The 23,811-nt window shown below is 41.2% G+C and overlaps 2 protein-coding genes across 7 annotated transcripts; both read left to right on the forward strand.

Annotated features, from left to right (window-relative positions):
• The first annotated feature begins 28 nt into the window (after positions 1–28).
• On the forward strand, positions 29–11,538 carry dbnlb (drebrin-like b). 6 transcript variants are annotated; one of them, XM_055049143.1, is made up of 15 exons: positions 29–186; positions 1,690–1,745; positions 1,956–2,068; positions 2,157–2,231; positions 3,179–3,328; positions 4,080–4,157; positions 4,457–4,608; positions 4,690–4,744; positions 5,848–5,925; positions 6,169–6,292; positions 6,578–6,691; positions 7,702–7,782; positions 8,018–8,076; positions 8,164–8,251; positions 10,270–11,538. In XM_055049143.1, the coding sequence occupies exons 1-15, from the start codon at positions 104–106 to the stop codon at positions 10,404–10,406; spliced, it is 1,443 nt and encodes a 480-aa protein (XP_054905118.1). In that variant the 5' UTR covers positions 29–103; the 3' UTR covers positions 10,407–11,538. The 6 variants fall into 6 exon arrangements, with proteins under 6 accessions (XP_054905118.1, XP_054905119.1, XP_054905121.1 ...); XM_055049144.1 differs by having other exon boundaries at positions 5,851–5,925; XM_055049146.1 differs by lacking the exon at positions 7,702–7,782.
• A 2,719-nt stretch (positions 11,539–14,257) lies between these two features.
• Positions 14,258–22,840, forward strand: arid5a (AT rich interactive domain 5A (MRF1-like)). The gene is made up of 7 exons (XM_055048751.1): positions 14,258–14,331; positions 15,673–15,743; positions 19,262–19,430; positions 19,520–19,572; positions 20,644–20,741; positions 20,837–20,996; positions 21,086–22,840. Exons 1-7 carry the CDS (start codon positions 14,328–14,330, stop codon positions 22,301–22,303), a joined length of 1,773 nt encoding a protein of 590 aa, XP_054904726.1. The 5' UTR covers positions 14,258–14,327; the 3' UTR covers positions 22,304–22,840.
• The last annotated feature ends 971 nt before the right edge of the window (positions 22,841–23,811 follow it).

The following is a 23,811-nucleotide window of genomic DNA, read 5'->3' on the forward strand; positions in this document are numbered from 1 at the left end:
ACCCTGGGCGAATGTGGTTGAAAGTCAGCATCGTTGCCACTCCTCCTGTAGGAAGGGCGCAGCCCGCAGAGAGCTAGCTGCCCAGCTGTACTCGGCAAAAACGATGGCTGTTAACCTCAGCAAAAATGGCCCTGCGTTAACAGCTGCCTATAAAGAAGTAGTGGATGAAAAATCCGACACGAACTGGTAAGGGGCGCCGCCATCAAAGCGGCGCTCGCGCCTCACAGGAGGGCTGGTTAGCTTCATGTTTGCTAGCTTTGAGTGTGTCGTCAAATAAGTTGCATTGAATCTGATTGACTTACATGGTACCTAGATTTCTGTTAGTGGTTGTCTGCTGGAATTTATGATAATAATAATAATAATAACCTCAATATAAATCAGTTCTTCTCGTGGGAAGAATTACCAATCAACTGATTGGCAGTAAATGTTTCAGGTTTGGGATTTGCTGACCTAAAACCTGGTAATCAGGGATGTGTGTCATGTTAGTGAGATGTTGTTTCATGTGTATTTGTAGCACTTGTTAAGTGATCTAATGAAGTAAATGAGGTAAGACTTTCACCTATGTCAGCCACTTCCGGGCGACATAGAGGCAGAACATGACATGAATATGTGAGAGGCAAATTCAGAGACTTCCTCTTTCAGATAACAAACCCCACAGCTCTCACGGCCTCCAGACAGATACCTGTTGATGACCGCTGCAGTGTTTAACTCTGACCTGAATTACTTCACCCAAATGGGAAATTACTCCAGGATTCCCTCATAGCTCGGGCCTCCCTCTACATACATGTTCTGATTGTTTCCCTGTGTTCATTTTTTTAATCTTTCTGCAGCCCTCTTTCACTTATTCAGTAACTAGTTATTTTTCTTCCCTGTTGTTTTGCAGACTGGGTAAAAACAAAAGAAGAATAGGGATCTGACTTGGCTCTTGCTACTTTCTGAGAGAGCTGGTTTCTGAATCTAAGAAGAATAAGGAGCTTGCACTTTGCATATGGAGAGGAAGTGTATTTTCAGTGTTTGGTTAAAACTAGAAACTTCACTGATCTGGCTTCCCTGGTCTGATGCCAATTTCTGTTTTTCTTTGACTCTTCTGCTCCCTCCTCCCCCTTATGAACTATGTCACTTAAAAAAGAAAAGTGCGACCCAATTGCTTTGATTAAAAAATGTTTAATCCCAACAGAAAAGAATCAGTTTATGAGATTATAACATTGGAATAGTTACTTAGTATATACTTTAGTATCGCACCAAACTGTTGGATGATGCACATGTACATTTAGAGGAAGATTTTAGCATTGATTCAAATTTATGAAAAGTAGTTGAACTGATAATGTTTGAATGCTTTCAGTGACCCAGCATTGATGCATCTCGAGTTAAAACCTGGCAGATACGTCTGTCATCTGCTTTTCATTTTTCTGCTTCCCTTCAATCTGCAACATGTAAAACACACAAAGAGCTCAAGAATAGTTAGATTCGCCAAGCAAATAAAATTATGTGAAACCTTTAAGACAAAGGCCAGCAGCCTAGAAAGATTACTAACATGTCTGTTTCTAAAGAGGATTAAAACTGCAGAAGCCGTATTTACACAACTCTACTTCCCTAAACGATGTTGTGTGAAGAGGGGCTTAAGTGTCATGAACGCTTAAAATGGATTAATGAGCGATAAAACACTGTACGTCCTTGTGTTTTCCACAGGGCCTTGTTCACGTATGAGGGAAACAGCAATGACATTCGCCTGGTAGAAAAAGGAGGTAAATAACCCAGTTGTTGTCGTTGTTCTCAAATGCATGTGGGAATGTCTCTGTCAGCATGCAGTCGTGGTGCTTGAATCTGAGCACAAAAGAACTGCTGGTCTTTGCTTTCTAAAGCCCAACATTTCCAAGAGGGGGGGAAAATATGTCCACAGTTGCACAATAAACCACAAGAAGCCATTGAATTCTTCCACAATGTTTGTGTATCAGATGGAGGCCTGGAGGAGCTGGTTGAGGAGCTCAACAGTGGAAAAGTGATGTACGCTTTCTGCCGGGTCCAGGATCCCAATTCCGGTCTGCCTAAATATGTCCTCATCAACTGGGTCGGTGCTGCGTGGCTCTGTCCCGCATTTCATTTCACGCGACGTGATCACCACTTGTTAAACGCTTCAATGATGGTTTACGTTTCAGACTGGAGAGGGTGTAAAAGATGCCAGGAAGGGAATTTGTGCAAACCACGTCAGCGCCATAGCTAATTTCCTTAAGGTAATCTTGAATGTTTGAGGCTATGTGAAATATGCATCTTTTTCCCTTTTATTTTATTTTTTTGACTGCAAAATGTCAGCAAAGGCATCTAGTCTGAATCATTTCCTGTCAGCACAGTTGATGAGAAAACTGCCATCACAGGATTGTCAAAAACTTTTTTGAATCTTGTTTATTGAAAGTTTGCACTTTAGTAATCACATATTTTTAGCTGTGTAAAACTGTAGTTGACCTGAAATTATGATTATGATTCTGCCTGATGACACTAAACAAAAAGGGTAATGTCCTCCTTATCACTGCGCCATTTCCTATGGTAGAAGAGAGTTAGCCTCCAGGTTATGCAATATTAGTGCTATTTAATTCGTAGTTCTGCTGCTGGAAGTTGTAGTTTCTGAAAAGATTATAGTAGTAAAGAATTTGGAGCTTTGGAAAAGTCCTAGAACATTTTCACATTAACTTAACTATAAAATTATATGTATGCTTTAAGCAGTAGCTCAACACAAAGTAGCACACACTTTTTGAAGTTCAGGGAAATGATTCATGTTTTTCAAAATATTTTTACAAATCTTTTGAGGTACGTCTTGGCTATTTTGCCTCTGGAGACAGAAATGTTTGCCTGCTTTTCTGTGCAAAATACTAGAGATGTACCGACCAATCGGCTCTGAAAATCGGTATTGGTCAAAATTGAAATTGGTTAGGCTTATCAATGATCAGTGATCGGCCAGGAAACTGCAATCGGTGCACCCCAACCTAATACCTCAATCTCATCATCATATCTTGCGACAGATTCTCAGTTGGATTGAACTGGTTAGTCTTAGTCTTTCTGAAAGTGACAGCTTTCTGTCCGATTCACATGGCGGCCGTTTGCAGCAACATTTTCACTGGCTGGTACATTTAAAATGTGGTTGTGCGCTGAAAGAGCGTTAACTTTTTCTCTCCCGCGGTTTCAGGGGGCTCATGTCACCATCAATGCCAGAGCAGATGAGGATGTGGAGCCTGAGGCGATCATGCAGAAGGTGGCCAAAGCTTCAGGAGCCAATTACAGCTTCCACAAAGAAGCCTCCAACCGCTTCCAGGACAGCGGCCCTCAGGGGCCCGTGGTATGCTCCCTCCCCTACAGCATAAGTCGTACAGAGATCTTATCACTTGGACATTTTTGTCATTACACACTGTAGATATAGAACTGGCTCTTATATCTGTGTATTTTACTTTGAAGTTGCAGTATATAAGTTTGATAAAAGATGTTTTTTTTTAAATATATGTAATAAAACTGTCACTGTGTTATGAAAGTATAGGATGAGATGGATAATCTGTGAAAAAATCAACAGAAATACAGATCGGTCAGAAATAACCAATCAGAGCCAGGAGGGTCTCGGTACTGTCAGTCATGCTTGTGTACGCTCTGCTCACACCCTCTGTTTGCTCTCTGCCCATAACGGAGCCTGTCACAAATACTCGGACTAGTCAGCATAGCCACCGATGACGCAGATGAGTAAATTGTGTCTCTGCCATTTGTACATTTAGCAGCGCGTACACAAAAGTGACAGACGGCACTAATGCATTCCTCCTGGCTCTGATTGGTTGTCTTTGGCACCAAGAAGTTTGGATATTTTTTCACATATTATCTTCCTGATACCATTATAAAATGGTGACAGTTTTAACAAATATGTAAAAAAAAAAAAAATGCTTTTTTAAAAGTTACATACTGCGGCTTTAATGAATCTGAAAAAGCTAAAACATAGAGGAGAGGTACTTTGGTGTCTGGTTTAACTAACACTTTGCATCACTATGGATTTCATTCATCCGTTTTATTCTTACACAGTTTCTGTGCATGCCTTTGTCTCCCCTCAGGGTTCAGTGTACCAGAAAACCAACGCCATGTCAGAAATAAAGAAGACCAATAAAGACAACTTCTGGGCACAGGCAGAGGTACATCAGTTGTAGAACCGTTTCACTCTGACCTCAGATGGTGATTTCATCAAATGAACATCAGTCTTGTGCAGATTCTGCTTGCACGCTGACACTGCTTGGTGGCACCATGGAAATATTTTGTGCGTAGAAAAAAAAATGTCTAAGTTCCTGTATTTGTTTAAAAGGTAAATATTTTGAACTATATTGAAACTCCTGTAGGTTTTTGAGATCTAAGTTGTTTATGGTAGTGAGAAGACTCTCTTTCTGCTTTTAGTAATATAAAATTTCCAACGAATTCTGATCTGTTGGGTTTTCAGAAAGAAGAGGAGAAACGTCGCCAGGAGGACCGTCGCAAGGCTGAGGAGGAGCGTCAAAAGCTGGAGAGGGAGAGGAAAGACCGAGAGACCAAAGAGGCAGTGCAGAGGGACAGAAGGGACAAGGAGAGATCTTCTCAAATCGATCAGCAAAAGTAGGTAGCGCATGCTCTGGTTCTGACTTGTTCATAACAGCATCTTTTAACAGGATCCTCATCTTTTTTTTTTCATGGCAGGAAGTATCAGCAGCAGCTGGAAGCCGAGAGCAAAGAGCAGGAAAAGCAACGCTGGGTGAGTCTGACTGACAGCCAACCAAATGCTTTTCAGCTCTTCAGTCTGCTGACTGGGATGAACTTATTTAAGTGGAGTTGGTTTATTATAAAACACTGTTTTGATAGCTGAAGAGTGCTGGGCATTTTCCTGCTTCGCCATTTCATACCCGTGTTGTTTTGGTTTCGGTTGTTCAGTAAAAAATAGCAGCGCCTCCTGCAGGACGTTTCAGACATGGACAGTGGACATTTTTGCCCTTGCTTTGACAATAAATCATTTGGTAATGAAAGTAAACATTCTTTAAAAAGGGACTTTTTGCAGCTCAAAAACAAATGTCACCATTTGATGGACTATGGAATAAGCTAATTGTCATCTACAGTCTCTTAGCAGGTCACAAAAAATAAACATAGAATACAAGAAAAGAAAAAATAACACTGCAAGTGACTTCTGGTCTCACCGCACAAGTGTGTGCCACTTTTACTTTTAGTTAATGATTTAAGTAGCTGAACGGTTTACGATTAAAACACTTTATCAAGTTTTACTGGTTGTCTGTTATCAGACATGTGTTTGTGTGACTCCAGTAAATAGGGATCAAAGCCAAAACCAGTGGAGAAGCTGTGTGATGCCAGGATTTTTGAAAATTTATCTTCATTTTTAAAATTTCACCTTTTTTTATTTTATTTATTTTTATTAGAACTTAGAACTGGTTTGAACCATTTGACGTACTCTGTTGATTTTTAGGTTGATCTTTTAAAAATACAATTTGTTAAATGCATCAAAACTTTTTTTTAGCTTAATAAAAATCCAGTGAAAACTTTGGCCCAAACTTTGGCGGGAATAATCTCGGCATTGCCTCGTGTCACAAACCCTGGCTTTCTTCAGAACATCTGTATCGCCCAAGAACTTTCTGATCCACACCTCACTAATGATTGATATTATTTATTTCTACAAAAAGGAAAACTGATGCCATTTTAAGCTTGCGGATTGCTAAATAATCAATGCATGCGAAAAGGTAATTGCGGGTAAAATGTGTTGGTGTGATTTGGCGAAGGGGCGGAATGACCCAGAGATGAAGTGCGCACATCTTGTGAAAGTCGTGCCAAATTTAATATCGACACCATCAGGAGGAGCAGCAGCAGCAGCAGAACGATGCCGCTCAAAGGAAAGCAGTCAGGAGAGGTGACTCTGTGGAGAAAGCCAACGTGAGTTTTCCTTCCCCAAGGAAACCCTTCTCTCCTGAAGCGCCTCTTCCCTCTGACCCTACTCTCTTTAGGCTTCACATTTCTAAAGCCGTTTTCTTTTCCAGTTTAGATCTGCAGCACAAATTTCTGAAAAAAAAAGAACTTCACTAACAACCTTTTCTTTATCGCCTACAAATGAATCTTTATTTTCAGTGGGTTTTTTTTTGCTTTTTTTTTTATCATTTCTCTTTTTTCCCTCTATAGGAGGCGGCTTCTCTGATCTCTCAGCGCCCCGTGAACCCCAGGGAAATGTTCAAGCAGCGGGAGCGAGGGATGACTCCCAGCGACTCGGACGCTCCCTCTGCTGCCCCCGACAGCCCTCAGCCAGGTATTGCCCCAGTAACAGCTTGCTTGCTTCATATGCCCCCTGCCAGCCTTGCATCAGCGTAACGCTTTCTTGACTTGCTGTCAGGGAGTGGTAGATGCGACTGTAATCGCCTCCTCTATACATACTCAAAGCTTTTCATCAGACTGTCTAGTTGCCTCATGATCATACTTAACTCTTGTCTCCGTAACCGTGTCTCTTCCTCCGCTGAGTCTGCCTCCTCTTTGTCTTCTCTCTCATCCATTTGTGGACCCGTGTTTTGGGGGTGTGTTTGTTTCGTCTGCTCAGGGCGACTTCGCAGCCCTTTTCTGTCTAAGCAAGCGTACGAATCTGAGCGAGCCGGCTCACCTCCGCGCCAAGCTTCTCCTTCTGCTGTGCCAGCTGCTGTTGTCCGGGCCACAGGTCTGAGCTTAACACACACACACACAAACATACACATATTGACAGGAAGACTGAAACACACCAGCATCTAAACCCAAGTCATATCAAAAGTAATTGTCACGAAACAAAAAGTTACTCACACCCACTGGTTCTGATTGTTTTATTACTTAGAATCAACTTCCTGAGTAAAACGCTTCCAAAAATGAGTTGCATTGAAATTAACACTTGGCTGATTCACACATTAAAATGTGAAAGAGTGGGATTTGTATTCAGCCCCCTTTATTCTGATGACACAAAATAACATCGAGCTCCACCAGTGAATTGGTAAGTCACCGTATTACTAAATACAGCTCACCTACAGTCTGTAGATGTTTGGAAATCTAAAGCTTTATTCAGAGAAGCAGCCAGGATTTCCATGGCAAGTGGTGTGATAGGCCCAGCAAGACTGCTCTCCATTCAGTCTGTCAGAACTTAAGATTTCTGCAAAGAATGGGGAGAAATATTTCCACCAGATGTGCACATCTGTTAGGCATTCTCTGAATGCTCTTGTGTCAGTGAAATGCGATTCTGCAAAGTATTGAGTCAGATGAGCTGAATACAGCGGCACACCACACCTTTCAGATTGGTCAAAGATTCTTCTTGATCTGAGAATGTGCTGCTTTGACATGTCAGTGTTGGAAATAAGACGGCGTTACGGCTTAGTGGCAAATGACTGATGTAAAACATGTTCCGGCTTCTATAGTGGTGTGTCTTATAGACTCGCACTAGACAAAAAGCTCTGTGTCTCATTCGTCATATTTGTCATCTTCTCCTCATTTCTCATGACGTTCATTTTCATTCTTTGTCACGCTTTATACCCAGCTAATCCTGTGGACTCCCTATGTCTTTTTTTGTTGTTGTTGTTGTCTTTTCACAACAAAAGTGTAACGAACGCTCTAAGTGTGTCCGGTGGCAGCGTTGAACCTGTGTGGACTTGTGAATGTGCTCCATTGTCTACATGCATGTCTGTGCTTGTGTTTTGGGTGCTAAAGAACCGGATTTGAATGATGAGCCAGCCACATTTGAGAAAGATGAGCAGGAGCAGGAAACTCCTCCGCAGGAACAGAGGAAAGGTGGGGTTCATTTCATTTCCCCATCACCTTAAGCCATCATTGATCAGTTTTCCCAACCCTGCCATTTATTTAAATGAGAAAAAAAAAAAAAGCTATCTTTGTTTACTTTGAGGAGCTGGGGTTTTTTCTGTTTGGTTGTTTGTGCTGCCACCTGCTGGCAGGTGACAGTCCCTAATGGCACAGTCATACTCTGAGAACCTCATTTATGTTTTTTGTATTTTTATTTAATTTCCAGAGGAGGCACCAGCTGCTAACTCGTATGTTGAAGAAACACCGTATGAAGAGCCTGCCCAGGTTGGTGTTCTCATCTCTGCAGAAAGACACTTCTACCATAAGACATACCTGAATCTGCTCCAGGAGTTAACGTCGGTTCTCTTGCAGGTGGATGAGAGTAACTCTTATGAAATGACTGTAGAGGAAACGTCAGATAGAGGAATCTGTGCCAGAGCATTATATGACTATCAGGCTGGTGAGTTGTCACAATGCAATATAGCTTATTGTCTTCATTGCAAACAATGGTTGTAGTTTACTAAGTTGACATTTAAAACAGCGTCGCCTTAGTAATGTTTAACCTTTAGTTTTGTTAAATATAAAATCTTAAATTTTCTCTCTCAAGCTAAATATATCAGCAGTTTTAGCAAACCGCGTTCAAAGATTTTTTTATTTATTTATTTATTTTAGCCACAAGCCTTTTGTTGCATCAGTTTGTTACTGTTTGCACCAAACTCTAGCGTAACTTAGCACAAACATCGACAAAATGCGAGGCTCAGACCACCAAATTAAAACAAGTGGTGCTGGGGGCACATGCAGAAAAACGTCAGTGTCGTCTCGGCATCGAGTCACTTCTAATTTCCCTATTAACGTTCTCTTTTTAGCAGCTACAGTGTTTTGCATTTACATATAAAAGGAATACGCAGAACTAAACCTAAAAAGAGAAAAGACAGAAATGATACTCATAGTGGTTTAACCACAGAACTTCAGTTCTAAAACATCAGACCCTTTCCCAAAAAGGATGTTTCCACTGACTTCATATGAAGCTCTTTGTGTCAAGTCTTTATCGCACTGCTGCTCTATTTTAAGACTCTGTCACCAATTAGTGGCTGTGAAAGACAGCTAGCTAATAGTCGTGTGATATTATTTACCTCATGTAAACTACAAAAGCATAACTTGGGCCAGTTGTGTTCGAACTCTGCCAAGTGGAACAAAATCCCAAAGTTTAGACACTTGCAAGATACAATTTAATAATTAGTTTTCCCCAAAAAATGCTGAATTATAACTGTTTTTGCTTTTGTTATTTTTTTCTTGTTACCAATTCACAAAGTGCTCAAATTAAAAAAAAAAAAATTTAATTAATTAATTTAAAAAATGCAATCTAATGGAGTAGAACTGACCCAAAAAAATATCATAACACGTACACCATCAAAACAGTTCACAAGTATAATATTTTCTGTAAACTGTTTCAATGGTCTACATGTTTTTTTTTTTTTTTTTTTGCCAGTTCTTATCAATTAGATATGAACGGGGAAAATGTTTTTTTTTTTTTTTTATTATTTTATCAAGTTTAATAAATGGGTCCAAGTGTAAAACTCTTAATAGTCGGCGCTCCGACTACTAAGACCCCCTTTCAAATTGCTAATAAAATATAAACGGTCTTAGAACCCAACATTTAAAAAGTATGAGAGATAATATTTTCTAACGATCTTGTTATCATTTTCTGTGGTAAAATGTGCCAGAGAAGATGATCAATAGTCGGGCCATTTTAGGTCTTTGAGGTCTTCAATGCGTTCTGCCTTCAAGCTTCAAAATGTGATTGAAAGTCATTAATGTTAGCGCACAGCAGCACGGCTTACAGGAAAAAGGTGTGGGGAAATAACCTGGCCAATTATGTGTTTAGACAAAATAGCATTTAGAATAAATAAATGTGATTTATTTGTGGCTGGTTCTCAGTGATAGATTGTGAGAGTGTGATATTTACCAGTGACTCCATTATGTTTCACTGCTTTTTTTTTGCAAACAGAGTCTGATGTGGAAAACCGCTGGGAAGACAGCAGCTTTTATTACAAACACATTCAGCTGTTCTTAATGTAAACATGTTTCTGAGAAGTGAAGGGCACATTTATCTTCTCAAAGACTGGGTGACCACGCCGTTTCATCACTTCTTCCTTCAGTGCATCTTCTAGGTATCTGGGAGGTGAAGAGACAATAGCTGCATCTTATTGGAGGGCTAAAAACGAGTTGATTTTTTTCTTTCTTTGAGTTGATAATGTCGTTGACCAGCATATTTTGCACCAAATCCCATAGTTATTGCCCAGCACGAATGCAGCTTGTAATGTGTGCTGGTGACTGGCAGCATGTGCTCGCTAATGTCCCCCACATCGTCAGAGGCGCCGCTCTCTGATCTCTGCTGATTACACGCAGCACATAAAGCCCCTGAAACCACAGCTTCACGTCTGCTCATGCTGACGCGCCGTTCCTTTGCTCTTTCAGCCGACGACACCGAGATCTCGTTCGACCCGGACGAGATCATCACCGGCATCGAAATGATCGACGAGGGCTGGTGGCGGGGATACGGCCCGGACGGTCACTTCGGGATGTTCCCGGCCAATTACGTGGAGCTCATGTAGCCCGGCGGATCGACGGCGCCGGGACTCTTCTGAGGACTTTTGCAGTTTAAAAAATAAATAAATAAAAAATCGCGTCATTCGGCGAAGTCGGTCCTCACACGCTCTAGATCAGGCTGAAAATGAACAAAGCGAGTTTCCGCATCCCCGGACCAATGAGCATGGTAACTGTGGGCCAGGTTTTTTTTTTAGTTTTTATTTTATTTTAAATCTTAGAGCGCAGTTCCAGTTAAATCGATACTGTAAGCAGCCGATGGCGTAGTTTATGGATTTGTGAAGAACCATAGACCCAACCCGAGGCGTCCTCGTCCCTTCTCTGCCCCCTGAGAAAAGAAGTGTATTTATCTGTCAGTGTGATGCAGTACATGAGTCTTAATTTCCGCTGTGAGCCTCAATAACACCACTTCCAGTTCACATTTCTTAAAAAGTGGCTTCGTTTTGATTTCAGGTATATTTGATGTGTTTGTAGCAAATGTTCCTTCCCATTTCAGGAGAAAAGATGACGGTACCACAAACGGCCTAATTATTTCTGCCTTTCTGTGTTTTGCCTTCTTATACCGGCAGACTGAATTATACTTTTCTTTTTTCTTTTTTTCAACGTGCTAGAACCTCTATCCTGTGTTTCTTCGGGTTCATTTTTATTCTGACAGTGGTGGAAGTGAATATTTAAACTGACAGGTGATGCTTGCTGGGCTCTTGCGGCATAAAACAGTCAAGTTCCTGGCTTGAAACTGTGAGCAAACGGCAGTTTTTATTTCAAGTCCTTCCTCATTTTTGGCCGCATAATTTCAGCATGCGTAACTTTTCAGGGAAAAGCTGGAGAAGAACATAAAAGTCAGCATTTAATTTCGTTTTAAAGGATCCTCAAGGGGCCGAAGTTGAATTTGGGCGCACAGCAGATAGGGGCGTGGCATAATAAAGGGTTGAAAGTGCAATGGTTGGCGTCCTTTTAATCATTTCATCGGGCTTTACAGCAGACTTTATGCAACTTCATTTTGTTATTAATCATGGAAAAAAAAATCAATTCATCATACATAGAAAAGGGCATTGTGCTGATGCTTTATTCATGTGTTGTTGTTTTTTTTCACTGTCTACTGTAATGCAGAGATTCTTGATAATAAAAGAAGTGACCAAATTCTGCTACTTTTGTTTGTTTATATTCATACAATCTAGATCAGGTTAAAAAATAAAGGAGGGGGTGGGGGGTTAAAATATAGAAATCTAAAGGGATTTTCAGAGGTTTAACAGGAACTCAGATGTATGCAGTCTGAGTATTTTCTCTACCGTCCGTTTCCTGGAATGAGGTAACACGTGGGGAATTCACCTCCAAACGCTTAGGTTTCAATTTCACGTGAAAATAAGATTCTGCCTATCTGCTTTTGCATCTGCCAGTTAAATAGTGCAGACGAAGGGAATGAAATATGCAGCCAAGGCCATGCGATGCCCACCTTAGCGGCTCCTCCTCTCTTTGAGTTTTCCCTCCGTGACCCTTTGAGGTCGTCGTTAACCTCCAGCTTCCAGCTTGAATCTTTTCCGCTGGTGTTTACACTGTTGGCCCGAAATAAATCAGCTTGGTGTGGTTTCAGAATAAAAATTCCACCCAAGAGCGCACCCACACGATTTAGAGACGAACGACAAACAGAAACATCATCTCCCACTGCTGTGCTCTTGTTAAATCAGCCAAATACCGACGATGCAATGGTTTGTTCACGACCCAAGACTGGAAGACTCACGTCCTAGTTAAAACCCTCTTTCTTCTTCTTCTTTTTTTTTTTTTTTTTGCAGGTTGTTCCCAGTAAACTGAGTCAACTTAAGGTTCGAAACATGCCGTGCGTCTTTAAAAACACAATATTCAATCCTCATGCTCTCATTCAGAGCTCTCTATCCTCACCTCAACCTCATATGTTTTATGCTACTGAAAGTCTGAAATGAATGGCCTGGGGATTTTCTCGCTCTGTTTTGCTCATCAGCTTCACATTTGTTGTCGGCTGAAGAACAGAGAGAGAGAGAGAGAATTTCTCACGAGTTTTTCAAAAACATTGACACAATTACAAGGAATTAAGTTTTTGAACGGCTCGCATGTGAGATAAGAAGAAAATTGTAATCACAGCTTAATCATATGTTGTATTTTTAGGTAGTGACTGCAAATTGTTCTGAACTTGAGTGCACATAGATTGTTTTTTTTCTGTTTTTTTAATCTATCAACTGATCTCAGGTGGTTTCAAGCTGATCTAGTAGAGCTTTTGTGTCAATAGAAGTACAATTTCCAATCAAAATCATATTTTTCTTCCATAAAAACATTTTCCCCCTCTTCTCAGCATCAGACCATTTGTAGGTTCTTTTTTTTTTTTTTTTTTTTTGATTATTTTGACATTTTAGATGTTAATTTTTTTTTTCTCGAAATGTCAACCTCTATCCGCAGCAGATGGAAGAGCAGGGCATCCCCCTTTTCGAAGAGATCAAAAACACGGGGAGGAAACGTGGATGGAGCCGGGTGTCGTCTGTCGACTCTTCTCAATCACCAGATCTGCAGAGTTAAGAGGAGGCCAGAGGGGAATGGAGGGAAAATGCAACTGTAGAGGAGAAAAAAAAATGAAATTTTATTCTTTTTAAAACGTCCAACGCCAAGATGGTTCTTCTTGGAAGCATCTTCTTTGTGATGCTTTCCATCAGCTTGAACTCTGAAGACAACAACCTGTCCACATATATTTAGCAGTACTTAAAAACATTTTCTGCTCATTTCATGTGGAAAAAAAACAAAAAGAAGCTGCTTCTGCATTATCTCGGCATTTTATTTTTAACCAATATCAACGGGTAACAGTCAGTAGAAAGTGTTTTGAAGAAGTAGAACCGTCTCTCTTCCTTAAAAAAGTGAGGACTTCAATGCATGCAGCCTCTGCTCAGCAAGTCTCACAACGTTTATGTTGGCCGCGATTACTGAGAAACACCATGCTTGCTGCTAAAGCATAAGATCCAAAATACTTGCATTTTCCTATGTCATCAGAAAAGGGGACGCAAGTTCAAACCTGCGCCACAATTTGACCGTTTTATTGGCTGCTGAGGAAGCAGGATGTACATTTCACCCCTTTTTATTCCTCATGTTTGACCCAGAGTGAAAGCACGAGCCTTTTGCCTCCCTGCACCTCATTGAACATTAAACTCAGCCCATGTGTGACTATTTACGCCCCGGCTTCCTTTATTTGAAGAAGAAATGTAGAAACAGATATTTGTTTTCGTAGATAGCCAGGAAATGCATTCAGAGGTCTGCAGACCTTTATTTGGACATCGGTTGAGTGCTGCTTTCGCTTCCTCAAATTCAGACAATTTTTGCTGAATTTGACTCAGGGCTGTGTGTGCTTATAATAATAGGTCTGGTTTTGCTCCAATTGAGAGGAATCAGTTTCAATGCAACCACGCGGATGTTTGCCCTTTTTTTTTTATTACAGCTTTGCAAACTTCTGTTCCTTTTGACGTGAAAGAGAGTCTTTGAGAAAGAAATCTTCTAAACTACTGGTTTACATTTGTTAAAACTGCAATGTGCAATAATGTCATGATCGCCGCAAAGACACAAATGAACAGTTTGACACAAACATTTGATCCAATTAATACTTCAAATCTGACACTAATCTGCTGCTTAATAATTTAACACAGCATGTTGGGGTTGTTTTTTTTTCAATCTGAATATCAGACGTGACACGGTGAGAACTAATACTGTAAGACGAGGCATGAAAAAAAAAAAAAAAAAGAAGAAAAAAGAAACAACTCAGTTTCCCAGCCTCATTCGCTGTCATGGCATCATCAGTCAACCAATGAAACTGTCCCGCAGAGACGTCTTCCTATTTCGTGGTGTGAAGTTGAAGAGGCTGTCGCATGAATTACTGTCACAAAACAGGCGAGTCACAGAGTTGAGGACGGCTTCTGGAAATGGGTGAGTAGTGATCATTATTTACTTTACAGCACGTTATTTACATGTGTAAACAATCTACAATCTGAAATGTTAGAGGCAGATTAGTTCAGTGGTGTGTGATAGTACACACTACTCTCACACACCGTAGTAGTGTGTGACAGTATTATCACACATATATATGTGTGTGTATGCAAACTGAACTATATATATATATAGATATATCTATATCTATATCTATATATATATATAGATATATATAGACATACACAGAGCTGATTGTATACTTTCACACTTCACTCATTTTTTATAATGTTGACTTTACAGAAAAAAAATGAATTCCCATTTATAATGTCTTGAATATGAAATGTTTAAAGTTGTCTGGATGCAGTGGTTCAAACGGCCCAGTCAAAAGTCAAAAGACTGAAAGTCAATCATTTAATTCGGCGAGTTATGAAATGTTGTATTAAGAATATTTCTTCATCGCCCGAAATGGAGAAGTAAAGAGGCCACTGAAAGCAGAATTAAAGGTTTAAGCCACAAGCACAGGAAACAAGTGATCTCAAAAGAGAAGCATATTGGTTTTGCCTTGAAGAAGAAGGAAAAAAAAGTGACATCGCTGTGGGTGGAGGGCTCACAGGGTGTCGAGGTGGTGGCTGGTGAAGAATGGCATCTCTTTCTCAGAACTGCGTCTCGCTCCCAGGCTTTTGATTTCTCCTCTTTAGGAGTTTGTGTTTCACTTTCCCACCCCGCTAAAATCTTAGCTGGATTCTTCCGATGGGAGCAAGTGCATTCTCAAACTTTGGGACAATACAATAGTTTCATGACAACAAAATAGTTCTATATCACAGATAACTCGCCACATTGTTTGCGTCACTTCTCTTGTGACCAAAACGGAGTCGCAATAGGCTGAAGATAACGACCAAACATTCATGTATTTTTGGATTTCTCCATTTCCAGATTGCTGCTGTTCTTAGTTACAATACCATACAGTGCAGCGTTGAAGTGGCGGTGTTCTTGAGCAGGAAGTGGTTTTGCAGCCTGTGGTTTTATATCACACTCTGTCAACAATTTGCTTTACAGATTACTTCTTATGTATCTCTCTGCGTGTGTGTGTGTGTGTGTGTGTGTGTGTGCGTGCGTGTGTGTGTGTGTGTGTGTGTGGATGAGTCACCTGATCATTGACGCGCGCACACAATGTTGATGTCGAATCTTTTCTTAATTAGAAGCCTTCTCGAAATGAAGAAGTGCTCGCTTCTTTGAATTCAGAGTCACACAGTGAGGTGACTTCTCCTTCCTTTGTGTTTGTGTGTGTGTGTGTGTGTGTGTGTGTGTGTGTGTGTGTGTGTGTGTGTGTGTGTGTAGCTGAAGAGGACCAGAGCGAGGCATCACAACAAACAGCTGGGAGCGATGAAGACAAGGCGAGAGCAAAACAGGTACCAGAGATGAAATTTTAAAAAAAAATTTAAAAAAAGCCCCTGTCAGTTGGTCCTCTGGACAGTTTCCTGCAGTTACAGTTAATTTGTCACTACAGACATGACTGCTCAGAATGTGTTATCTGTTGTGTTTTCATTTCCCCTTTTTGCTCGATTTAAGTAGCAGTTTGATGAACTGGTTGTATGAGTGTGTGTGTGTGTGTACAGTTGTTTTATGGTTGTTTTTTTTGTTTTTTTGACCGATGGTGAAATGAGTACAAGGAACAAGCTTCTGCTTTGCATTCTAAGAAGAATCAACAAAATAGAAAGCGAAGGAGAGGAAGAGAGAAAGAAGAGAGAAAAAACACACACACTTGCAATATTTTATTGCGCATAAAGAAACTCAAACGCCACTGTTCTGGTAACTGGAGTGAGAGGTACAATATGAGAAGCATAAATTAGCTCATCAAATTTCCAAGGCCGGGTCGAGTTGAAAGCCCGGCGGTTTCTGCGGTGACTTCTGCCCTCCAGATAGCATCGATCCTGGGCGCCGATCACAGTCATCGTGAGAATCGCAAACACAACTCACTGACATCATCACCCACACAGTTTTCCAAAAAAGAAAAAAAAATTGCAGCAGCGAAAAATCAAACGAGCGTTTCACAATGATATTCTCTCTCTGCGGCGTGGACCGAGAGCTGCAAGGAGAACAGAAGAAAGGGGGAAAAACAGTGGGGGGGGGGGCTACTAGGTTTCTCCTAGCGCAGACATTTCCTGTATGCAACCGTCGATGCATAAACCCGAAACTTTTGTGAATCAGATCGAGAAAACAATGGTTGAGGGTGAAGCAGGTCCCTTTATGAGTATAGTTGAATTTCATGCAGGTTTCCAATCAGATTTTATTTTGTTTGTGCCAGAAAAAAAAAAAAAGTATCCTCTTTTCTTTTTCCTTCTGACTCTCGAATCAGTGGCCTGAAAGCATCAGCTGGACCCCGAGGCGGTTTGTAAAAATGGCCTTGGGGTGAAATCTGAACACAAACCTTTTCACAACAACAGCGGAAAAGTCAGAGCTGCTCCCCGTTTGGCTGGGAACACCGACTGACTGTGACTCAGTCGGGACTGTCTTGGTTAGAGCTCTGCACCTTCACTATTACTCACTCTGGAGGTTTGCTTCTCGGAACCAGGAACCACATAGAGGAACTTGATTCAATATGAAACCACCTCTTGCTGTTTTGTTGTACAATGAGCGCCGCAGAAATAGCAGCTCTCTGGGCCCCGATGAGTCAAAGTAAAATATCGACGATCCAATCTGGCGAAATTTGACCGGGGAGGCGACGATGTGAGAGTCTGCATTTGAATGTGAAGCGTGAATTGTTCAAATCTTTTGATTTCACTTCAGTGACAGTGTTTTGTGGACGGCAGGCAGGCAGAAGCACTTTATACTCATTGTTTTGTGTGCTGAGACTGAGAAGACGGTGGAAATATCTCAGCGGGTTTATTTGCAGCTGGGGATTGTGGTACGGGTTATAATTTCGAATAATAATAATAATAACTCTCCAGAGTCCTGCTGATTGTTTGAGTCGGGTGTGTTGAAGAAAAGACATCTCAAAGAGTTGCTGGAGCATTGCAGTGTCTCCAACCGGCCCCCTATTTGTTACTACCTGAACAAAAGAAAACAGACATCATTTACCAAACTCGCAATCCACCACAAATTCTTCCTTTTAGAAATATCTTAGGCTGAGAAAACGACAGACGGTGATGGCATGAAACCAAAAAAACCTCAGTCTTCCTGCTGCACAGTTGCCTCGAGTTTCGGTGTTGTAGGAAGACACGCTGCCTGCCTGCCTTGCGTCTCTTGACGCAGAAGCAAACATCATTTGACCAGCCGTTCCAAGTTGTGGCGTTCGTTTTGGGCAACGTGGAAGCGTCCCGTGGCATGTCCGCCAACGTTGCAGCAATTTCCCACAACCTTTACTAAAATATGGCATGCAGTCGAGGTTCAGAAAGCTTAATCTCATCCATCACCGACTAAACCGTCCATTTGTAGATGTGAAAAGAGACTTGATGTGATCTCAAAGCACACATCTGGTCCTGCTGCAGCACAACACTGTACGATGTTGTTTGTCCAGCAGTACAAACAGTTGCTGCTTTTCTTTATTATGATTATTATTATTGTTATTATTATTGTTTAATGCAAAGCAATGGGATCATGTGGGGTCATATTTTTGTTGTAAACTGAAATTATACAGTGAAACTGCTGTGTTTTTAAAACAAGGTGATAACCAAATAAAACAAAAACCCCCCAAAACACAAACTTATTATTAAGCGGTTCCGCCCGTAGTGCTAAAGTTCTTTTCTATTGCGCTTCGCATAGTGGCGCTCGTCGTTAGATACTCTTCGATATCGGATTTAAAAAGCGACTGTTTTTCAAAATGTCGCCAATGAGGCAAAAATCGTGCATCTCCACTTAAAGAGAAAGACATGCGAGATGTCGCTCAAGAGTGGGCGGCTTGGTGGCTGCTGACAAGAAACTAAACCTCAAAAAGAGAAGAGCCAAACCCATCGAGATGACTTTACCGTACGCAGGAGCAGAATTTACAGAGTCCGTTGGAATTTTTTGCAATCGAGTTTGCTCTAATTGTTCTTTCATGTCAGCGGCTGCTCGCCCTGCTGCCTCTCTGACTGCAGGAACGGCCTGTATGTGATCAGACACGTAAGCCAAATCTTAGTCATGTGTGGTTGGAATTTCTTTTTTTTTAAAAAAAGGAAAAAAAAAAGAAGTGTTTTGATCTTCTATATCATGGTGTAATATCTGTATCATGCTAAGAAACACAAAGAGTATGTTTTTTTTGTGTTTATAAAAAGAAAAGTGATTCAACTTTCAGAAAAAAGGCTCCAGAGCAATGAACTTCTTATAAGTCCTCAAATTTTGAAACTAACAAAATCTGTTTCTACAGGTAATTGTCAAAAAAGCATGAACGTATATATATATACATGTATATATATAATTTTGTGTTTGTGAATTGTTGTATATTTTGAGAAAAAATGTTTGCTGGCGTACAGTTGTCATAACAATACCCCAGCTAGTTTTCTATATAAATAAAGAAGGTTTAACTAAGCACAACAACCAGAGCAAATGTGATTGATGTGACAAAACCTCATTCAATCTTTGTTTAACATCTGGCCTACAAAAAGTAGTTTATTTTCCACCACTTATAGTCCTTTGGCAACGGCTTGTTTTTCAAAGTGCCATCCGTGTTACCGTTGACTGACAACTCTAGACCAAAAACCCCACAAGTCTGCAGCTTTCTCTCCAGACAGGATGTGTAGCGGTTATCTATTGAAAGTAGCGGTAAAACCCTACTCTCTGATTTTGATGTTTCATTTCAACATTTGTGTGTTTTGAGATGACTACTCTTTCTCATCTATAATATGATGCATTCAACTGTAATTTGAGGTCCTACACAATGCACAGCTCAGTCTTGGGTGCCATGCTCTGTGAACTTATGATTTTTGTCTCCCCCTCGTCCCCCCGTCAGGCTTCTCCCTGCGTTATTGAAATTCACGACTCTACGACTGAATGCGAGGAAGAGACGGGGCCCAGTAAGGTGCCGATGGAGGAGAAAGCATTTGTCGCAAGTTTGCACTGTTTTATGAAAGATAAGGGCACACCCATAGAAAGGATTCCCCATCTTGGCTTTAAACAGAGTAAGTGGATCATAATTATCAAGATTCGTTATTCACATGACGTTTGCATTAAAATATGTTGGTACTGATGCATATTTTTTGATTCCTAGTTGATCTCTGGATGATCTACAAAGCTGTTGAGAAACTCGGGGGATATGAATCAGTAAGTAATATGTTGCTTATCTGGGGCTCAGTGTTCACTGGTTTGTGTTGGAAAACACCTAATTGGTCATGCTATGATGCTACAACATGGTCACAATGGTGTCACACAATGGAGGGGTGGGACAATATGTCTGCCTAAGCTCTCAGAATATTAGGTTCTTTTTTGTGTCGCCCCATTCGGGTGAATACCGAGAGTGAAACTTGCATGTATGTGGAGCCAAACTGGGCTAAAGTTGACCACCGACGCTTTGCTCCAGGGGCGTTAAACACAACAACAGAAGCCAATCACATTTCCTCAATCTGACAAAAAAAAAAAAAAAATGAAAGTGTTCTTTCAGGAAAGTGAACCGACTGACTTTTTCAAGAATGGCCTGCCACCACCTTCCTGTGAGACATTTTTAAAATAGCTCTCAAAGCAAGCACGTATACCAACGCCCAAACACAGGATGCACAATCGAAAAACTACGTTATGAAATGCTGGTACAGTTGGAAACGATCGCAAACCTAAATTTGATAGCAAGGCTATTATTTGCTCTAAATGAATGATAGTTCAGGATTCCGATAAAGGAGCGAGAAGGCAGTTACCATCTCACCTGGACTATATAACTCCCCCGGCGTATTCAGGGACAGAAATCTAGATTAGTTTGTCCCCATAGGCTGAAGCTTAAAGCCGCTCCAAGAGAAACTGAGATGAAAGCAAATTTCTGCCATCTTAAAACAGATTTCAGGCTTATATATAGTGTATATAGGGTTTCCAAAAAAAAGTATTTGTCCAATATAAAAGTAGAGTGGTGTATATTTTTTTCATATACTCCCTTACTTTTCATTGAGCTGATCAGAATCTTTAGCTGCACCGCTCGCAGTGTTTCAGACGGGAATATGGGCTACGACGCACCGCCTCCTACCGCAAAGCAACATGATGCTTTAAAAGCCCCTAAAATAGAGCTAGCATCACTAACTGTTAGATCTTTGAGACCATATGCATAAATTAAGAATGTGTTTATGTTCATACAAACTCACAATGATGTTTCTGATCAAAGACTCCATCTAACCCCCTTGTGCTGATCAACAGGTGACAACCGGACGCCTTTGGAAGAAAGTCTACGATGAGCTTGGAGGAAGCCCAGGTAGCACCAGTGCTGCTACGTGCACTCGGAGACACTATGAGAGGTGAGGAGGATTCATGCAGGCGGTCAAGAAATCACAAAATTAATAACAATAAAAAAGACATTTATAAACCCGACATCTTGAACTCCGCACTGCAGGTTGGTGCTGCCGTTTGAGAGACACATAAAAGGGGAGGACGACAAACCTCTACCTCCGAGCAAACCACGGAAGCCGTACAAGAGGAATCAGGAGAGTAAAGTGAACAAGATCGACGGGAAAAGGAAGAGGAGTCATTCTGAGAGAGAAATGGATTCTGAGGTAACAGCGGACAGCGTTGTTTAAAATCTGAAAATGAAAAGGTTTATAACTACATGTGAGTAACAAAATGTTCCCTACCTATTTTGAAGTTACCCCAAAGAAGCCAAGATGTGGTATGCCAAGGTGAATCACTGATGAGTCCTCACTTCACCCACTGGCCTCCCAGCTCTGACAGACGCCACCCGGAGCGATCTCAACCGAGCAGAAGCGCTGGAGATTTCTGCCCCACTGTAAACGGCCACATCCTGCAGGCTCCCAACAACTGGATTCCTCATCTTCCCTCTGTAACTGGAGAGGTCATCTCTCCTCTGGAGAAGAAGAAGCGGATGGCTCAGGCCAGCCTCAGTGTGCCGCTGAGCTCCCAGAGAGAGGATAAGGAGAGGCCTTCAGTCATCCACTGCTCCCAGTCTCCAGCCAGGGCTTCTTCTAGCAGGAACTGCAATTCCTCTGAAGGCTCTCCGTTGCCCTTATCCTCCTCCTCTTCGCGCAGTTCTTCCCCCCTTTCCGTTTCTTCGGAAGAATCTCCAGCAGGGAGCGGGGACAAACCCAGACCCAGTTCAACGTCGGCCGAGAACTGTTCGATCGCTGCCAAAATGCAAGAGGACAGCAAACCCTTGAGCTGTGGTCAGACGCTTACAAGCACATCAGCGCAGAAGAAAGACACGCCTCTCGTTAGCTCCCAAACACTGACTACTGACTCTGTAAAAAGCCAAAGAAAAGACTCTGCCTGGAACCCTTACCACAAAGTACCCAGCAAATATTTCGCAAACCCTTTTCACTCATCGCCTTCCTTCTCGCATTCTACCTCGAGCTTCACCAAAGTCACTCCCAAATCCGTGCAGCTGCTGCGACCTTCTCCCATTCGCCCAGGTTACAAACTTCTCCACAGCAGGCTGCTCCAGACGGACAACTCTCTGCCTTTCGCCAAGAAGCTGGGCGGCGTGACCCCGTGGTCTTACCCGACAGACAAGAGGGACAGGTCAAGGACGGTGCAGCAGAAAGTTCCTCCCAGTCAGCAGGGACTGTCTCAGTCCACCACCGCCTTGCCGACGTCGTGCATCCTGTCCAATTACGACAAATCGTTGAGAGACTCCAGGCACCAACATACGTTACCTCCGGTGCTCCTTCCCCACAGAGTGAGACTCCCTCAGCCCCAGCTAATGTACCATTCTATGCCAGTCGGTGCAAGTCACCCGGCTCTCATTGGTCCGGCCGTTTACCCGTACCCTTACCCCATCCCTCTGCTGAGTCCACAAGTCGGATACCCGCTACCTACCATGAGTTCAGTTTATTCTCACAAGATTTGAGGAGGACAATTGAACATGTTAGAATAGCTTTCAAACTAGAGGAGAGAAAATCAAGGCAGTATTATTAGTCAAACAAAACCACTAGAAATTCAACAATTCTCCACAGCTGCTAAGACCGAGGCCAGTTGAATCTGGATCGTGTAAATGTTGGAACTGCGTTATTTTCATCCTGTCTTTGTGTTCACAAAGTTCTACTTTATTACACATTGAAATAAAAGTCACATTTTTCAGCCAATTCACACATCCGGAAAAGCTTAGAAGTCGAAGGAGCTAGTTTTTCCACAACATCAGCCTTACCTCATTAACGTTTGATTCCACTGTTTCAGTTCTTGATCTTAAATTTAAAAAAAAAATTAAAAAAGCAACTTTGCTGTTGTTTTTAGTACTGTATTGCAAAGTCAGAACAGTAAACAATGCGGTCACTCTCTTTGTTTTTTGTTTACCTTTTATCAGTGTTAAATATTTTATTAAAAAAAAGAAAAAGGAGACAAAAAAAAGGTCTTTGTCAGAATTTGCCATTTTGAAAATGTATTTAAAAAAGACAGTGAAAAGAAATAAATAAACAAAAATCTTTTATAACGGTTCTCTTCTCTCGTTTTTTTGGAAAATTATTTGTTGATTTATGGTTTAATTTTTTCTTATAACAGGGCCGATTTATTTGTTGCTACTGTTATAGCTTTTGCATCTGCCAACACATTTATTTACTCTGGGTTTTGAACTGTCTGTCGAACAAAGACGCCCTGCAGCGCAGAGCTCATGACGCACCGCTGTGGTCTGTCATGCTCAGCTTCACTGTGGCATGGGCAGGGTGGAAGTAGGTTCAGCGGTGGTGAAAATAACAAAGAATTCTTAGGCAAGAGCAATGAAGAGGAAATAGAAAGAGGAAATCACACAAATGAGATTATGCTGCAAGCCACAATGTGGTCTAAAACAGCTGGAAGTAGTAGAGCGGGTAACAGAAATTCTTGTAAATGTAACGTAAAACTGAGAAGAAAAAAAAACAAAACAACGTGCTGTTTATGCCCAGGAAGCATTAGCGTAAATGTTAATATTTTAGCACTGAGGATTCAAATAAATTTTCAGGAGCAGGAGTTCAGGATGTTGTAAAACTTTCTGTCATAGTTAAATATTGTCATGAAATGTGACCAATAGGGAGAAAAATACCATAGTTTTGCCTTTCCTTTCTGTCTCTAAGACTCTCTGTTTACTTCTGCCTTTACTCTCTAATTTGGGTGTGATAGCCAAATTAAACAGACTGCTGCCTCAGCCTTACTTGATGTCAAGTTATATATTCCGTAGTAAAAAGTCGCACTTAACATTATGCATTAGAAAAATTCCTAACATTTCTAAATTGGCACAAAAGCAGTCAATTTGGGGAAAAAAAAGCAAAAAAACATATATATATATATTAAATAACACATCCTAGATCTGAATGAATGAAATAAAAATGAAATAAATATGAAAATAATTTCCACCTGTTGTTTATTCCATTTGCACAACAGCAGGTG

The sequence above is a fragment of the Poeciliopsis prolifica genome, unplaced genomic scaffold (genome assembly GCF_027474105.1).
Source record: "Poeciliopsis prolifica strain line A6 unplaced genomic scaffold, Auburn_PproV2 SCAFFOLD028, whole genome shotgun sequence".
Taxonomy (NCBI): domain Eukaryota; kingdom Metazoa; phylum Chordata; class Actinopteri; order Cyprinodontiformes; family Poeciliidae; genus Poeciliopsis; species Poeciliopsis prolifica.

Coding starts and splice junctions, on each gene's coding strand:
- arid5a (XM_055048751.1), top strand. Junction 20,742..20,836: donor ACTCGGAGACACTATGAGAG/GTGAGGAGGATT, acceptor TCCGCACTGCAG/GTTGGTGCTGCCGTTTGAGA. Junction 20,997..21,085: donor AGAGAGAAATGGATTCTGAG/GTAACAGCGGAC, acceptor CCTATTTTGAAG/TTACCCCAAAGAAGCCAAGA.
- dbnlb (XM_055049143.1), top strand. CDS start 104: ATGGCTGTTAACCTCAGCAAAAATGGCCCTGCGTTAACAGCTGCCTAT. Junction 5,926..6,168: donor ACTCTGTGGAGAAAGCCAAC/GTGAGTTTTCCT, acceptor TTCCCTCTATAG/GAGGCGGCTTCTCTGATCTC. Junction 7,783..8,017: donor TCCGCAGGAACAGAGGAAAG/GTGGGGTTCATT, acceptor TTTAATTTCCAG/AGGAGGCACCAGCTGCTAAC.